Source organism: Rhipicephalus microplus, chromosome X, assembly GCF_043290135.1.
Source record: "Rhipicephalus microplus isolate Deutch F79 chromosome X, USDA_Rmic, whole genome shotgun sequence".
Lineage (NCBI taxonomy): Eukaryota > Metazoa > Arthropoda > Arachnida > Ixodida > Ixodidae > Rhipicephalus > Rhipicephalus microplus.
In genome coordinates this window covers 487,214,695-487,229,520 of record NC_134710.1, presented here as the reverse complement: position 1 = coordinate 487,229,520, position 14,826 = coordinate 487,214,695, and the positions used below count along the sequence as shown (strand labels likewise).

General features: G+C 41.9%; 1 protein-coding gene across 1 annotated transcript in view; it reads right to left on the bottom strand.

Moving 5' to 3' along the window:
* Positions 1-14,826, bottom strand: part of LOC142776718 (uncharacterized) — a 394,390-nt gene that overhangs the window by 43,447 nt on the left and 336,117 nt on the right. The window contains exons 5-7 of the mRNA XM_075880911.1: positions 12,417-12,446; positions 3,917-3,970; positions 1,232-1,249 (exon numbers count right to left, since the gene is read on the bottom strand). Coding sequence (XP_075737026.1) covers positions 1,232-1,249; positions 3,917-3,970; positions 12,417-12,446 — 102 coding nt within the window. The remainder of the gene's footprint in view (positions 1-1,231; positions 1,250-3,916; positions 3,971-12,416; positions 12,447-14,826) is intronic.

Sequence of the window (14,826 nt, the reverse complement as noted above, 5' to 3'; positions counted from 1 at the left end):
TATATTGGCCAGACTGGCCAGATGCATCAGCAATCGGTTAAGTGAACACTACTATGATGGAATTACAGTGATTCAAGATAATTTTGGTGCCCGTTGTCGTGACTGTCGACACAAACCTACTTCCGCTTTTATGTGAAGTTTTATATTGATGTCAGTTAACGCTCACAAGAGAAATTGTCGATGCCGCCGCCACACCACATGGAAGTCGGAATTTCGTTTGCTGCCCATATGTAACTCAGCGCAAAAAAAAGAACTTGGTTTTAAAGATAACGATGCCAGGGTGATAGCCACATGAGAAACATCTGGGTGGAGGTGTCACCCTGTATTCTTTGTAAGGTTTTCAGTATGTAAGTAAAACGATTCATATCCAAAATCAATAGTTCGTAAACTTGTTCCTTTCTTCGTCATCGTCGGTATCTGTGGTTCCAATAATTGCGTTGTAATATCGAGCCCAAGTTAAAACACTGCTTACCGCTTAAGTTGTTCGTGTAATGAGTTTATTTATGAAGGAATGGGCAGCCCAAACGTTTCAAGCATTTCGTCACACTTTCTTTCGCGTAGCCGACTCAATTGTGACACTCCTTCTCGTGTGTGCACGACTATTGTGTTAGCGGCTACTGTGTGTGACCCGTGTGTGTAGGGATTTCAACGTATATTTGATTAAAAAAGTTTTCAAGAATAGTGCCATAATCACTTTGTACAGTTCATATTCCTAAATCAGTCAATTAATAGTCTTTGATTTTGTGAACAAACCAAGTGAAGTTAGCTTTTTTAATGCCCATAAAGTTACAGAAAATGGAAGAATACGTACGAAGTAATGCCAAACAATTGAGTATATCATAGCGGATGTATTGTTCGTTGGAAATAAAAAGGTCAAAATAACACAGTGGTGCAGAGGGAAATCGATAGTAATCAATCATTGCCCTTGATAACAAACACGTGCACTGGAGCTCCTTAAGGCACAAAGAATAAGGGAAATGTTATGCTCAATAAATATATAGGAACAGGCTACCTTGAATGGAAGACAGTGACAACGACATTATTTACAGAGCTTGCGTAAAACCTGACTTAAGCGTTAACTTACCTGTTCGCAACGCAATACGGAAAATTGATCGAGGTATTCTTTCTCGCAAACAGGCCACAGAAAAAGAACAATGATCTTGGTAGACCACACAAACACAAGAGCTTGCAAGTTAGAACTAGAAAATGTAAGATCACTGCTATAACATACCTGATGCGGTTCCATTTACTGCGGGAAGAAACAAACAAACAGCGATGAAAAGTGCTTTGATAAGTGTCCTCATGAATGAGACAGTTTTAGGATCTTAATGACGAGAACACTGGCTGTGACTGTGAAAGCAACCTGAATTTCGAAAGGTTATCATCACATCAATAAAACAACAAAAATGGCCATTGCTCAACTACGACATGTTGGCAAGTAGGTGCATGATGAAGGAGGTTATACTTCCTTGTTAAGAAAATGAAAGGCTGGACATCTAGCAAGCTATTGTTAAGGCAGCGTGAAAGGCGACAAGTGATTACTTACTACCCGCTAAAAGTATTCCACAAATGTCGTTTTTACTTATTTTTAAAGTAAAAAGATATTTCAAAAAATTTATGCAAGCTATTTATTTCAAATTTTGCACCTAAGGAGGGTCGCACCTCGCACATCTAATATGCATATGTTTAATTGGCTGGTTGCCTTGTAAAGCTACAGATACCAAAGTGACCATAATGCAGGAGATCAGTATATAGTGCAGTACCATTCATCCTAAGTTTTTAACAAGGAAGTGTTTTATGCCGGGATCCACCAGCACTTCCACGACCCATTCCCGTCAGGAAAATTACGCCGAACAATACGGTCCATCCTAGGAGAAAACGTTTGATCAACGTGAGTCGAATATGTGACCTTTGGGCCCATGACAACAGCATCCGGGCACGATATTCTGTGCACTATGGTAACATACGCACGTATGCGCTTTAAATAATGTGCCTTACTATAACTGCCACTGTCTTCTGTCAGCATTCTTTGTAAAGTGCAGTAATGGAGTTTGATCATGGCATCCACGAATATTTCCTTCAACTCGTCGTCTCTAAGAATCCATCTCATTTGACACGTTTCCAATAGAAGTAGGGCAATTTAGTTGACGCCTTAAACACCCCCAAGTGACGTGGCCTCATCCGAAGCGTTGGCGTCGCCCATAGCATCCTCCATGCTCACCAAAAACAGTTCTGCGTCGCCGGCACACTTCGCCTGGCTTTAACTTCCCGTTCTTCCCTTACAATCGCCCCGCCAATAATCGAGGCTGGCCAAAGGGAAGACATGACGCGTGTCGCATTTACCTTCGGTAGGGCAGTGGTGTGCAGTTACTTCAACATGCCGCGAGTCGGCAACCTAAGCCCGTGCAAAGCGTCCAACTAGTGCCGCTCTGATGGCTGCCACACCGTTTTCTCTATAGTTCCGCTACTACCACAGCTACCCAAGCATCTGTGACCCCAAGAGTCCGTTTATTCGTTATAGATCGACGTTGGCTTTTGGGCTGAAGATGCATGACTAAGTATCTACGTGGTTGCATCCATGTTAGGCGCTGCTAAAGCTGTGAAACAGCAAGAAACGCTGCGCAAGATAGCTCACATCAATGTACGCTAAACGATAAGCCACTTTTTTAGGAACAAGTTTTATTTTCGTGATTTACGAATCCTGTGACGGAGAGATCAAGCTAGATTTTTCATTCCGCTTGTCGACAACTGGGCACCTCATTATTATCTTCCGCAGTGGCTTTGAAATGAATGACCTGGCAGGGGAAAACTTCCTCGCACCTAAGTAGACTACGCGTTTTCTCTCTCGCTGACAGCCATAGTATACCATTCACCAGATAACTTGTAAGCTGCGACTATTTTGGTGTTTTGGTTTTTCCCTGGGTGCTCGGTGACAACCGCAAAACTAGGGTAAAAAAGCAAAAAACAATTATCAATAAACTCTACAGAAATGCCCAGACTGAAGAAAAGGTGACTAGATAATGAGATATACACAATACCGAAGAGGTTCAAGTTATTTAGATCTAAGCATACGTGTTTAGCCACTGTTTGAATCTTGAGTTTTCAATTTCCTGGCCCAACTTCATCCAAACAATGACTTCCATATTTCCTTTCTTGCTGCATCCTTCACAAGCACGCGAAAGTGTATTAGAGTACAGGAGTGTGGTTGTCCTTTCTCTAAAGTTCTCCTGATTTACTACTGAACCACTCCCACCTTCGACTTTGCTAAATAATTGCTGGGGTTTAACGTCTCGAAACCAGGATATCATCATGAAGAGATGCTGCAGCGGAGGGCTTAAAAATGTCGACCACCTGGCGCTCTTTAACAGGCACCGAAATCGAAGCACTACATGAGCCTCGAGCGATATCGCATACATCAAAAATGGATCCGCCGCGGCCGGGATTGGATTCCGCGACCTGTGGGTCAGCAATAGAGCGCCATAACCACTATACTACCGTGGTGGGCTTAACGTATGACTTTCAGCTTCATGTACCGTATTCAAGCGTGCCCGCAAAATTATACCTTAATTTAGTTTTTTTCTCTTTCTCCCTCCATCTTAAAACGTGTTTCTGATTGATCCTAAGACATTTTCCAACATGAACGTCTCTATCTGGAGCCTTGTTTTTTTCCTTTTGAACTATGAGCTGTTAGATCACGCAAGTAGACGGAAAGCTTGTGGTGTACAGTGAAATTTTTCACTCGAAAGAAGTGGTGATTATAGAATGCGGGATTAGGAAAGTGAAAATCCTGACAGTTGAGTGTCGGCCCCTCGTGGTTCCTAAAACACAAAACTGTGTATTGCTGTCTGATATATGCGAATCCACTCCGCTACCCTCTCTCTGCATCACTTGCATAAAAACAACAAAACTAGTTCACCTGATGCACGTGCCACCGTGCCATTTGCGGCCGCACCAGACGCTGGCAATACTCCTGAAAGAAACAAGAAAAAATGGGTATAATGCCGTGTGGAAATATTAAGAACTTCAACAACCAGATTAGCGTTCATGTTAAAGCAGCGGCATTAGGGAATTGCACGTCACTAAAATACTCTCAAATAACTGTTATCCTGAACTCTTCCCAGAAAAGCTTGTGTGAGGGCTAGTTGGAACATACTCGCAGATAAATTCTGCGCTGCAAAGTTGAGGTCGAAAAACGGACTGATCAGGGAAAGCGAAATTTTCGTCCTCAACTTTGCAGCACAGCCTTTACCTGCAATAACTCTTCCAAATCTAGGGCCCTGAAAAGCTCCTGTTAACAATAGGTGAATACCATTGAGAGATCGTCTCCCCCTGCCTTGCCCCTTTCTTTATTGGGGCTCTGTCGCTTTCTTTCTGGAGGACTATGGCGACTGTTGATCCGTTGTAAGTTTCTTTCATTGCATTTATATAGGATTCGTCGATGCCCTGTCTTATCTAGAGCCTGCATGACTGCTGATATTTGGGCCCAGTCAAATGCTTTCTCGTAATCTATGAAGGCTACGTACAAAGGTGGGTTGTGCAACACGCATTTCTCTAACACGAGATTGACAGTATGAATTTGGTCTATTTCTGAGTTGCCTGTATGAAATCCTACTTGGTCCTTTGGTTGAATGAACTGTAACGTCGTCCTACTTCTGTTAGCTATTATTTTTGTAAATAGCTTGTCGGCAACAGAGAGCAAGCTAGTCGGCTTGTAATTTTTCAAATCCTTGACGTCCCCTTTCTCATGAGTAAATATGTTCGCATTCTTCCAATCTAAGATTCTGGTGTTCTTCTAGTCAAGGGATACTTCGTATACAAGATGGCCAGTTTTTCTAACATAATCTCTGCCTTATCTTCCAACAGGTCTGTTATTACCTTTTCCTCAGCTGCAGCTTTGACTCTTCATTCCCTCTAGGGCTTTATCTACGTCTCTTGTCGTTACTGGTATGATGCAAGATTCCTCTAGGCTATTGCTACTTCTTGGCATATCATCCTGGTTGTTTTGTCTGCTGTACCGATCTCTGTAGAATTTCTCTGCTACCTTAACTATCCTAACTATAGTAGTCGTGACCTTTCCTTCCTTATTTTTTAATGCATACACCTGATCTTTGCCCATGAACACTTTTGCCTTCACAAATTTAGCATAATTTTTGCGCTTTTTACAGCATGCTCAATTCTCACCTGTTACTCCTTCTGATGCCGGCAACCTTCCGCTTATTTTTAGCCTAAAAAGATACACCAGCTCCATTTTGTCTACCGCAACGGAGGATTTTATGGTTTGTCTTCTTATATTGAGGTTTTGTGTTTCCTGGGATAGTTCGCCAGTGTCCTGTATAATAAGTGTACCTCCCACTTCCTTTGTACTAGCTTCAATGAGGCTAGCCAGATTTTCGTTCGTGTCCACGCTGACATCAGTTGCCTCGTTTAAAGACGCGAAACTATTCTCAAGGGAAACTAAAAATTCTGGCATTTTCGCTTACCAGCACTACCTCAAAAATAGCTTCTGGGGTACCAGCTCCTGTCGCTGCCTTTTTAAGTCTAAGTGAATGCGAGATCTTATAATTCTTTGGTCACTGCATCAGATATTTCCACTAGTTCTACATCGTGTGCAATGCCTGGGTGGTCAGAAAGTATGAAATCTTTTTCATTTTAGTTTTGCTATAACACTCGTCAATGTCCTCTTGCTCTCAGCTCGTTTTTTGTAGACGATATTCAAGATCAGTAAATAATTTCGTTCTTCGAGCTCTACTGATAGCTTCCCTTTGGCATTTCTAGAGCTGATGCCATAATTCCATACTGCCTGGTCTCTAGCCTGCTTTTTTTCCTACTTTGGCATTGAAGTCGTTTATCAGAGTACTATATATTGCTTTTATTTTACTAATTGCCACGTCTCCTTGCCACTTTACTCATTGCCACGTATATATATATATATATATATATATATATATATATATATATATATATATATATATATATACTTTCAACTAATACGTCATCTTGGCTCAACGTAGGCTCGCAGGCCTGTACCACCTTAGTTTTGTATTTTTTATTAAACTTAATTACGATACTTGCCATTTCAATAAAGCTATATTACTCCGCTATGTTGCTAGCTATATTTTTTTAGATGAGGAGCTCCACCCCTAGTTCCTTTCTGTCGACAAATCCACAATAGCAAAAGACGAGTCTGTTCCTCAGCAGTGCATAAGCTTCACGTGTCTTCCGAACTTCGCTGAACACTATTAGATTCCATTTAATCATCATGATACATCATCACGATTATCATCACCATAACCAGCGTGACTACGCCCAGTGCAGGACAAAGATCTCTCTCATGTTCCACCCGTCAACTCGGTCATGTGCTCGCTGCTGCCACTTTATGCCCGCAAAATTCCCGATCTCATCTGCCCACCTAACTATCTCTCTCCCATCCCCCCGCTTGTGTTCTCTTGACCCCAGTCTGTAATCCACAATGACCAGCGGAGATCGCGCCTTTGCACTACGCGTCGCTGCCCACAACTTTTTCTTCTCCTTAATTAAGACTTTGATGTGCTAACAATTGCTTGTTCCCTGTTACACAAGCTATCTCTAATGGTTTAAACTGCATTCTGCATACGTTACACGCCCCGCTAATTTATGGGAGCCTAATCAAAACGTGGTACGTGTAGTGTATACGCACTGTTTCTATTACTACACTTGGTGCTCATTAGGTGTAGTGTACAAAACTTCGTTTTTGTGACCATCAAGTAAACGAGAAATGACAAAAATATGGCGTAACTAGATGCTACTTCTTTTTGTTATAACTGAAGCACACAAGCAATATGCGTTTTATGGAACCTGCATATGTGTGGAATAAAACATAATTGCGGCAAATAAGAGACTTAACGCTCCTCGTTGCTTTACCTTTCGGCGGAACATGCCATGCATGCCAAATAAAAGCTTTAAACTAGACCTTTTGTAATAAATCCAAGTTGAATTAAACTGCAGTAAACTTCGGCACCCCTGTATAGGCATTAGTAAGTGTTAATTTAACTGGCATTGACTTAACGACCCACTTCAAAGACTCGTTGGCCTGCCTTAACGCGAGTTCTTAGTGATCATAGGCCCAGAAAAACTATGTTTAGATCAAACATCCTGCTTTAGTACCTACAAAATGACGTCGCTTGTTTACGCGATATTGCACCGCATCCGCTTTATTTTTCGTTCGCGAAGTGTTTACACCTCAAACACATGGCATTAAACCCCATGAAAAGCTGATGAGCCACCATTTTCCGAACGTTTTGGCTTCTAACGAAGCTTCGCATCTGTTCAAGATTGGCACATAAATCTTCAGAAGCGAGCAGTTCGCTCAATATAAAACCTTGGATACCGGGATTATACAGCCAATGTATCTTTAAAACATGGTCTTTTAAAAATTACTGACCCATATTATTTTAGGTTCGCAATATACATACGAGGCGAACTCGAGAAAATGCGACCCCTTTTTTTCAAAGGTACCTTTCAACTAACACTCAATACAATTTTAAGCACGATCAGTTTCGAGTTCCTTTTTGTACATTATACGGTACTAAACAGTTTACGTACTAACCCCATCTTTTATAAATACACATCCCAGAGCTACCAGAATTGCTCAAAACTGCATGTCTTCAAGTTACTTTAAAAATGCCATGAAGAGGTACTTGCTTTCTCCTAGTGACTGAATTCATTGCGAGGACTCTTCTTTTGGACGTATCGTTTTGGTTCAGTGTTGTATGCTGAATTGTATTTTTAGTTTGGATACATTGTCAGTGCTTTGTGCTTGTATACATATTTGTTTGTTGTTATTACAAATTATGTTAGCGTAAAGAAAATAAGTATTCTTTGAAATGTGTTAGTTTTTTTCTGTCATTTATATTCAACATATTTATGTTACTTATTTTATTGCACAAACTTTGTGTATGCTCTTGTGTTCTACGCCACCGCGTGCGGCCGCACTGTTGGAGCAATGTTGAGTGGGAAGGCCTCAGTCAGACAATGTTCTGCCTTTTGCCTTGCCATCCACGACTCACTTTGTGTTAGAAATAAATCACTTACTATTATTATATCTTGCTTTCTACGCATCTGGGGAGCTGAATTTTGATAAAACCTCAACGGGGCCCTTACATAAACTGTGGGCGCTTGTCATACTGCCGTGGCTGAGTAGAAATTTCCAAAAAATATATCTGCCCTCAGTGGTGACGGCCGACAAGTTTCGCTCATTAAATACCCCCACGTCAAAAATGTGAAAGCTTGTTATCAAGTTTTGGGTGAATAATCATTTCGACTCATTTTGAGGTGAGCTTACATGTGTCTGCCTTGAAGTAAAGTTCAAGTCAAGGTTGTGCACAGATACTAAGAAATTATGTTGGCATACAGATATCGAAATTCCTGCGCTGGTAACCTTAAAAGCACATACATAAAGATCTGTTTTATTTTCATTTCCGGAATACTTTTCCAAAAAGATGAACAAGGCATCCCGGAATACAGTTACATGAACAGGGTCCCACGAATACAAATACTGAAATACTTGTTTATTTCGGAGATACTGGTGTTTTCTTACGATGTTTTTTACGTGGAGGATTATAACGTTAATAATGTTCCGGTACAGTCAAAGTTGCGAATTCAAGCGCCTCCTTCAAATCACTATAGAACAGAAGTAAATTCAGAAAAAGTATACAGCTACGATCGACACAGCTGTTAAAATGAAAAGTTCTTGCGTTCATTAAATATATGAAAGATCACCTTCTAAATGTCCGTCATTTAGACATGATCGAAATGGCCTCACAAGATACGTTGTGAAATTGCGCAATTTCTCCCCCCCCCCCCTATAAAAATCGGGGGTTCGGCTCCTCCTTGAGCGCCAGCGTCAAAGGTGATGACAATACTGCTTTTGTGGAGACAAGTCGGCTGATTTTTGAGAAAAAAAAATATAGCGACATACCCGTGCGCAGCCCTGTATCGCGATATAGCAATGCGTCGGGAAACTAATTCACCACTGAAATTCAAGTGCATTTCACAAAAAGTATCTAGATACGGAAATTACGTAACGCATTTCTAAGAAATCATCGCGATACTTTTTAATGACACCATCCAGCCCTAGTTTATGTGCGAAATTGACGGAGGCCTAACCAACATATCATTTTCGTAAAAGGAATGTGTGGTCTGAAAAACAACTACTTGAAATCTTCGAAGAAAAGTGGACTGGAGCAGCGCTCATCGAACCAAAGATGACAGAAAGAAGTGCCATGCATGCACCTCCTCCTCTCCATTTCCAGCACCATACTCTGCCATTTCGCTAGGGGAAAGTGGGCCTAGGGGGTTGGGGAGGTGTGATGACGGGCATGAATATAGACAAATGCCGCATAGTAATTTGAATACTGCCACTTTATCAGTCAACAAATGATCGTTGTTTTACTGTGCTACACGGAAACACAAGGTCGAATTGAGCAGTCAGACAACATATGTGCGCAAACTTCCAGCTGTTTATTGTTACCAACGGATACCATAAAATAACATACCGGAATGGATGAAAGGCAGATGAAAAACATAAAAAGCAATGAGGGTGAACTGTGAAGCAAGGATTTATGAAGACAGACTCGAAATAAAGGCATCTGTGAAATTAAAAACTTGGTTTTCGAGCGCATACGGTAAGAAGTTACGTGCTCTGTTGAATATTTTTTTAGAATATAGTGGACCTCAAAAATTATTCGTCTTTTCTTGACTCAAAGTCATCTTTCATGTCGCTCAACATAGACTTACACCCACATGGTGCTCAGAGCACCGCTAAATGCCCTGGAGACTATAGCATTTCGGTCGCGTACCTCTGTTCTTGTAATCTGATGCTTAAACACCATCCTACCTTCCCTATGTGTGATTTTGCCCAAGTAAGAAAAATTTGGAAACCACTTTTACTACACTATACGAATACGAAGTAACTTTCTTACGGTGCGTCATTTCTTAGTAAAAGCTGTTATGAGATCACTTTTCGGGTCACGCGCCGTTGCATGTCGTCCGTCGCTGCCGCCACCGCCGCCACCGGTGTCCGTCGCCACATCGCGCGAAATTAGAAGAAAAAAAAAACCTTGCACCAATGACACAGTGGGGCTTGAACCCGGGTGCCAGCTCAATTTTTTACCACTGAGTTACGCCGGTGCTTGTACCTTGTTGCCAAACTTGCCTCAGGCAGGCATGACCTAGCACCAATGGCACAGTAGGGCTCGAACGTAGGTACTCTGGGTGCCAGCCCAGCAGTCTACCGCTGAGCTGCGCCGGTGCTGTGTCTCGATGTCAAACTTGCAGGCTTCATGTCCGGAGAGCATGCGGTTATTACGACTTATAATGCGTGTTTAACAACAGCAAAAGAACAACCAATCGTCGTACAATACGATTAGCTAAACGAGTGGGTCATCTAATGATCCAAACCACCACAAAAGCTTGTTCTTGTTACCTTATTAACTGTGGTGGATACCCACTTCAGCCATAACTCTTCATCCTCGTCAGCCACTGCATGGACAATTGGCACGAAATTCCTTGCAAGTGTTTAGCAGATACCGCGCTTCTCAGAAGAATTACGAAAAGTAGCATAGCAAATGGTAGCCTACAACCCAGAAGTTTATTATTAATACCCTAGTGGGTACCAAGCAAGTGTGCTTGCAGTAGTTACTCAATGAGTGTTTTTAAAAGACTCTGAAAGGCAGCTCTTCTAGCTCTCGCTGAGGCAGTGCTGCGCCTACCGCGCAGGCCTGCCTCATTTTGTTATATTTCGCGGGCTTTCGTTATTAGGGGAAAAAGGAGTGTACGCAATTAGTAACTTGTTTATATGACGTGCATTGTATAAGCAGCTGGAAGTTTGCGTGCATATGTGTCCTGTCTTATCAGTTCTTTCTGGTCTTTCAGCGTAGTGCAGCAAAAGAAAGATGCCGTATACGAAATAGTCTGCGTGGAATTCTTACTGAACAAAGGAGGTCGCCAGTGTACCCTTCATGCAAGGTTCGGAAGCTTAAAGCACACATGGCCAGCTTGTTTGCCTCCTGAACTATGATATAAAAATAATGTGTTAAACAAAATAGAAACCCATTAAATTCAGAACAGTCGGCCAGTTCGCGTTTCGCCAAAGTTTGTGAGTGCCGTGTTCCGTTTTAGCTTACGTTAATTGAACACCTGTGTGCGTTAGCCAGTTGTAAAAAATGATTAATGCTGCAGCAGAATGCGCAGAAGTATTCTAAGCAGGGTATGTCGGAAGGAACAAAACCCGTCGAACTTTTTTCCCATGCCCCATATCATGAACGTCCTTGCACAGGCCCTAGAAACAGGTAAATAAGAGAGAGAAATAAAAACAATGAAAAGGAAGGGAAAAAGGGAAAAAAACTAAATGCAGGGCGCAAAATTGCAGAACAAGGACGAGATTACGTCGGTAGTACGAATCCCTTATAAATTTTTTTTATGAAAACAGTTTGAAAAAAAAAACGCAGAGTTTCGTAGGGTGATTTATACGCTCCCGGTATTGAAGGACACAGTCGGTCACTATAATGCTCCGTTCTTCTGACCTGGATCTGTTGAAAACGCGCAGGCGGAAAAATCGTCTGAAGCTTTAATTTTTGAATACTGAAGGGTCCAATGAAGATTAACAAAGAAGTATACTTACTTCTACCAGGTAAACAGAGCTCAAGAAGTAACTACAATAGTGTGATTTTAAGCGTGCACACTCGTGCCGATGGATAGATTGAGATATTCCTTTTTTTGTTACGTAATCGATATGTGTAATGAATTGCCGTTTTGTTGTCGAAGATAACTATTTGTGAAAATTGTAACTTACCTTCGATGATCATCTGAGTAGTACGTGTGTATCCACTGACCTTGATGTAGCCAATATTTGTATACTTACGATGTTCTTTTCGTTCTCTTTTTCACGTTACCCTCTCTATAACGACTTTCGCAAGAGTGTTGACAGCATTATGAAGTGAATAAATACAATACAATACGAGATACCACTTCAAGTTCTCAAAACCCTATCAGGTATTAGTATGTATTCAAGGCTTCAATTCACTCAACAAATTACTCTAAAATCATGGTTTAAACTCTCAATCATTGATGAGAAAGCAATTTACATTAGCCCAGTTATGAAAAATGGGGCTAAAGATGGCTTTTTGTCTCGGTGGTGGAAGGTTGCCAACTTGAAACAATGCGACAGCTGTGTAACAGGAAAAAAAAAACGTCTTGGAGCCTTAGACACGTGCAAATCGACATAGAAAGATCCACGTGGTCGACTAGAAACAACGTGTCATGTTTAGCACCCCAGTTACAGAATCTGAGCTGTACACATAGCCTAAGTGTGTTCTACATAAATCCCCAAAAATACTTCGCCGCATCGTTTTACGGTTTGGAGATCTTTCACAAAGTACCTTTTGGGCTGCACGCTGCGGCGTCAAGGCCTGCAACAAGGGAAAAAAAATATTAGGGTGAAGTTAATGAATAAAAGTTAAAGTAAACAATGTAGCACTGGTGCGATGAAAATGTTCTGAGTTACGCATACAAGATAGGAGTTACAATATAGACGTCATTGCCGCAGTCATAGCGTTTCCTGATTATATAATAAATGGAGCACTGGCGGTAGTGTCTATGGGATCTACAACGCACGGCGCTTCAGCGAGCATGAGAAATATGGGTAGTACAGAGATTTGTCTAATTTTCGTACTTTATGTTCCCCCTGGCATCGTGTGGTTTGAAGCTGCTTTGCTATAAAAACAATAATTAACAATTGTTGGACAGTTACACATCACCACCTTCACCTTTTTGAATCACCATTTCAAGTTAGGTCACAAATTTTCTTCTGTCGAAACAAAGCCAAAACACAGGAATAAACGAAGTACAAGTGCGTTCGCTGCCCGCAAACACGAAGACGAGGCAAATTTATGTGGTACCAATATTTCCCATGGTAGCTGAACGATGGCAGCGCCACAGTTCTTTGTAGTTAATTTGAGGAAACTTTATGGCCCCAATTAGCAGGTTGTCAGCAATCCCACATTAAAGGACTAATTAACAGAAAAGCTTGTCATATGTCATGGCTGAAGATGTTGCAGCAATGCGGTGTTGGTAAATAATGGCAATCGTCCAGGTATAACTTTCCAGAACGAAGATAGGATTATCATGGACGCCGCAGTCGAGCGCTTCGGAATTTTCGACCACGTGAGGTTTTTAAAGTGCACCTAAATCCAAGCGGCCGGGCCAGGGCCACCTTCACCGGCATCAAAAATACGGCCGCCGTGGCCCGGGTATCGATACCGTGATCTAGGGGTCAGTAGCCAAGCACCATAAGCGCTGGTCCATGATGGTGGGTAATGTGGTGTCGGTCAAGCCGCAGTCAAACCGCAGTGGAAAAAGGAGCCCATAACAAGCAATGCAAAGTGCTGCTGTATAGACAACGACATGATCACTGAACATAAAAACAGGTGCATGTAGTAGAAAAACCTCGGTGCATATTGCCTGGTACTAATATTATACATTTGTGAGGCTAACGTTATACACACTGGTGCAGTATCTAGCCACTACCTCCTACAAGATACGCTAATTAACCCTTGGCCACCAGTCCTCAGCGGCTGCGAAGCAACTGTCCATGCTGGTGGCAAGACCTGAGACGTAGCAGAGGATGCTAAAAATCTCTCACTTTGGACAGGCTGTAAATGGAACTTGAACTTGGAAACCTTTAACGCTGAATGAAACTTCTTGTTTGTATAGGTGGTTGTTCGTTATATTGTAACATATTAAGCGCAACCTTGACTCAGGCAAGCACTCACACAACTACCCGAGTAACACACACGACACTTATCTAGTGAGGCAAGTCTAGCTGTGCTATTCGAGGAAATAGAGAGTGCTAAAATGGATGTGATAGGGCTCAGTGAGGTTAGGAGGACATACGAAGCCTACACAGTATTAAAAATTGGGCACGTCCTTTGCTATAGCTGCTTGGTTGACAAAAGAGAACAGAGGGTGGGGTTCCCTATCCATGAAAATATAGCTGTTAACATGGAGGAATAATATAGCATTAACGAAAGGGTGATAGGTATTGTAAATAAACTGAATAAGAGATATAAGATGAAGGTGGTACAAGCCTACGAGCCTATATCCCACCATAATGTCGTATTATTGATTGATATGTAGAGTTTAACGTCCCAAAACCACTATATGATTATGAGAGACACCGTAGTGGAGGGCTCCGGAAATTTAGACCACCTGGGGTTCTTTAACGTGCACCCAAATCTGAGCACACGGGCCTACAGTATTTTCGCGCCCATCAAAATTGTAGCTGCCGAAGGCGGGATTCGATTCCGTCACCTGCGTGTCAGTAGTGGGGCCCCTTAACCACTAGTTCACCGCAACGGGGCCTGATGTGCAACTTCAATGCCAAGGTAGAGAGAAGCAGGCTGGAGTCGAGGCACCGGTACTAGAAATCTGAGAGCGGAGTTGTTAGTAGAATGCGAAGAACGCAAGAATTTATGGATATTTAATGCCTGCAACTGAAAAACGAGCGATCCGTAAGTGGACGTGGAGGAGTCGTAATAGTGAAAAGAATAACAATATATATTTTATGCTGAGCGCACGCCCAGGCATCGTGCAGAATGTGGAAGTGTTAAGCAAGGTACGATGCAGTGACCATAGAATGGTAAGTTTTAAAATTCTCCTAGACTTCAAAAAGAAAGGACAGAAACGGATACGCATGAAGCCAATCAATGAGGTAGCCCTGAAAGAAAAAGCGCCAGAATTCAATATTGCAGAATAATTACGCACCTTAAAACCATTTAACCGATGTTAGCG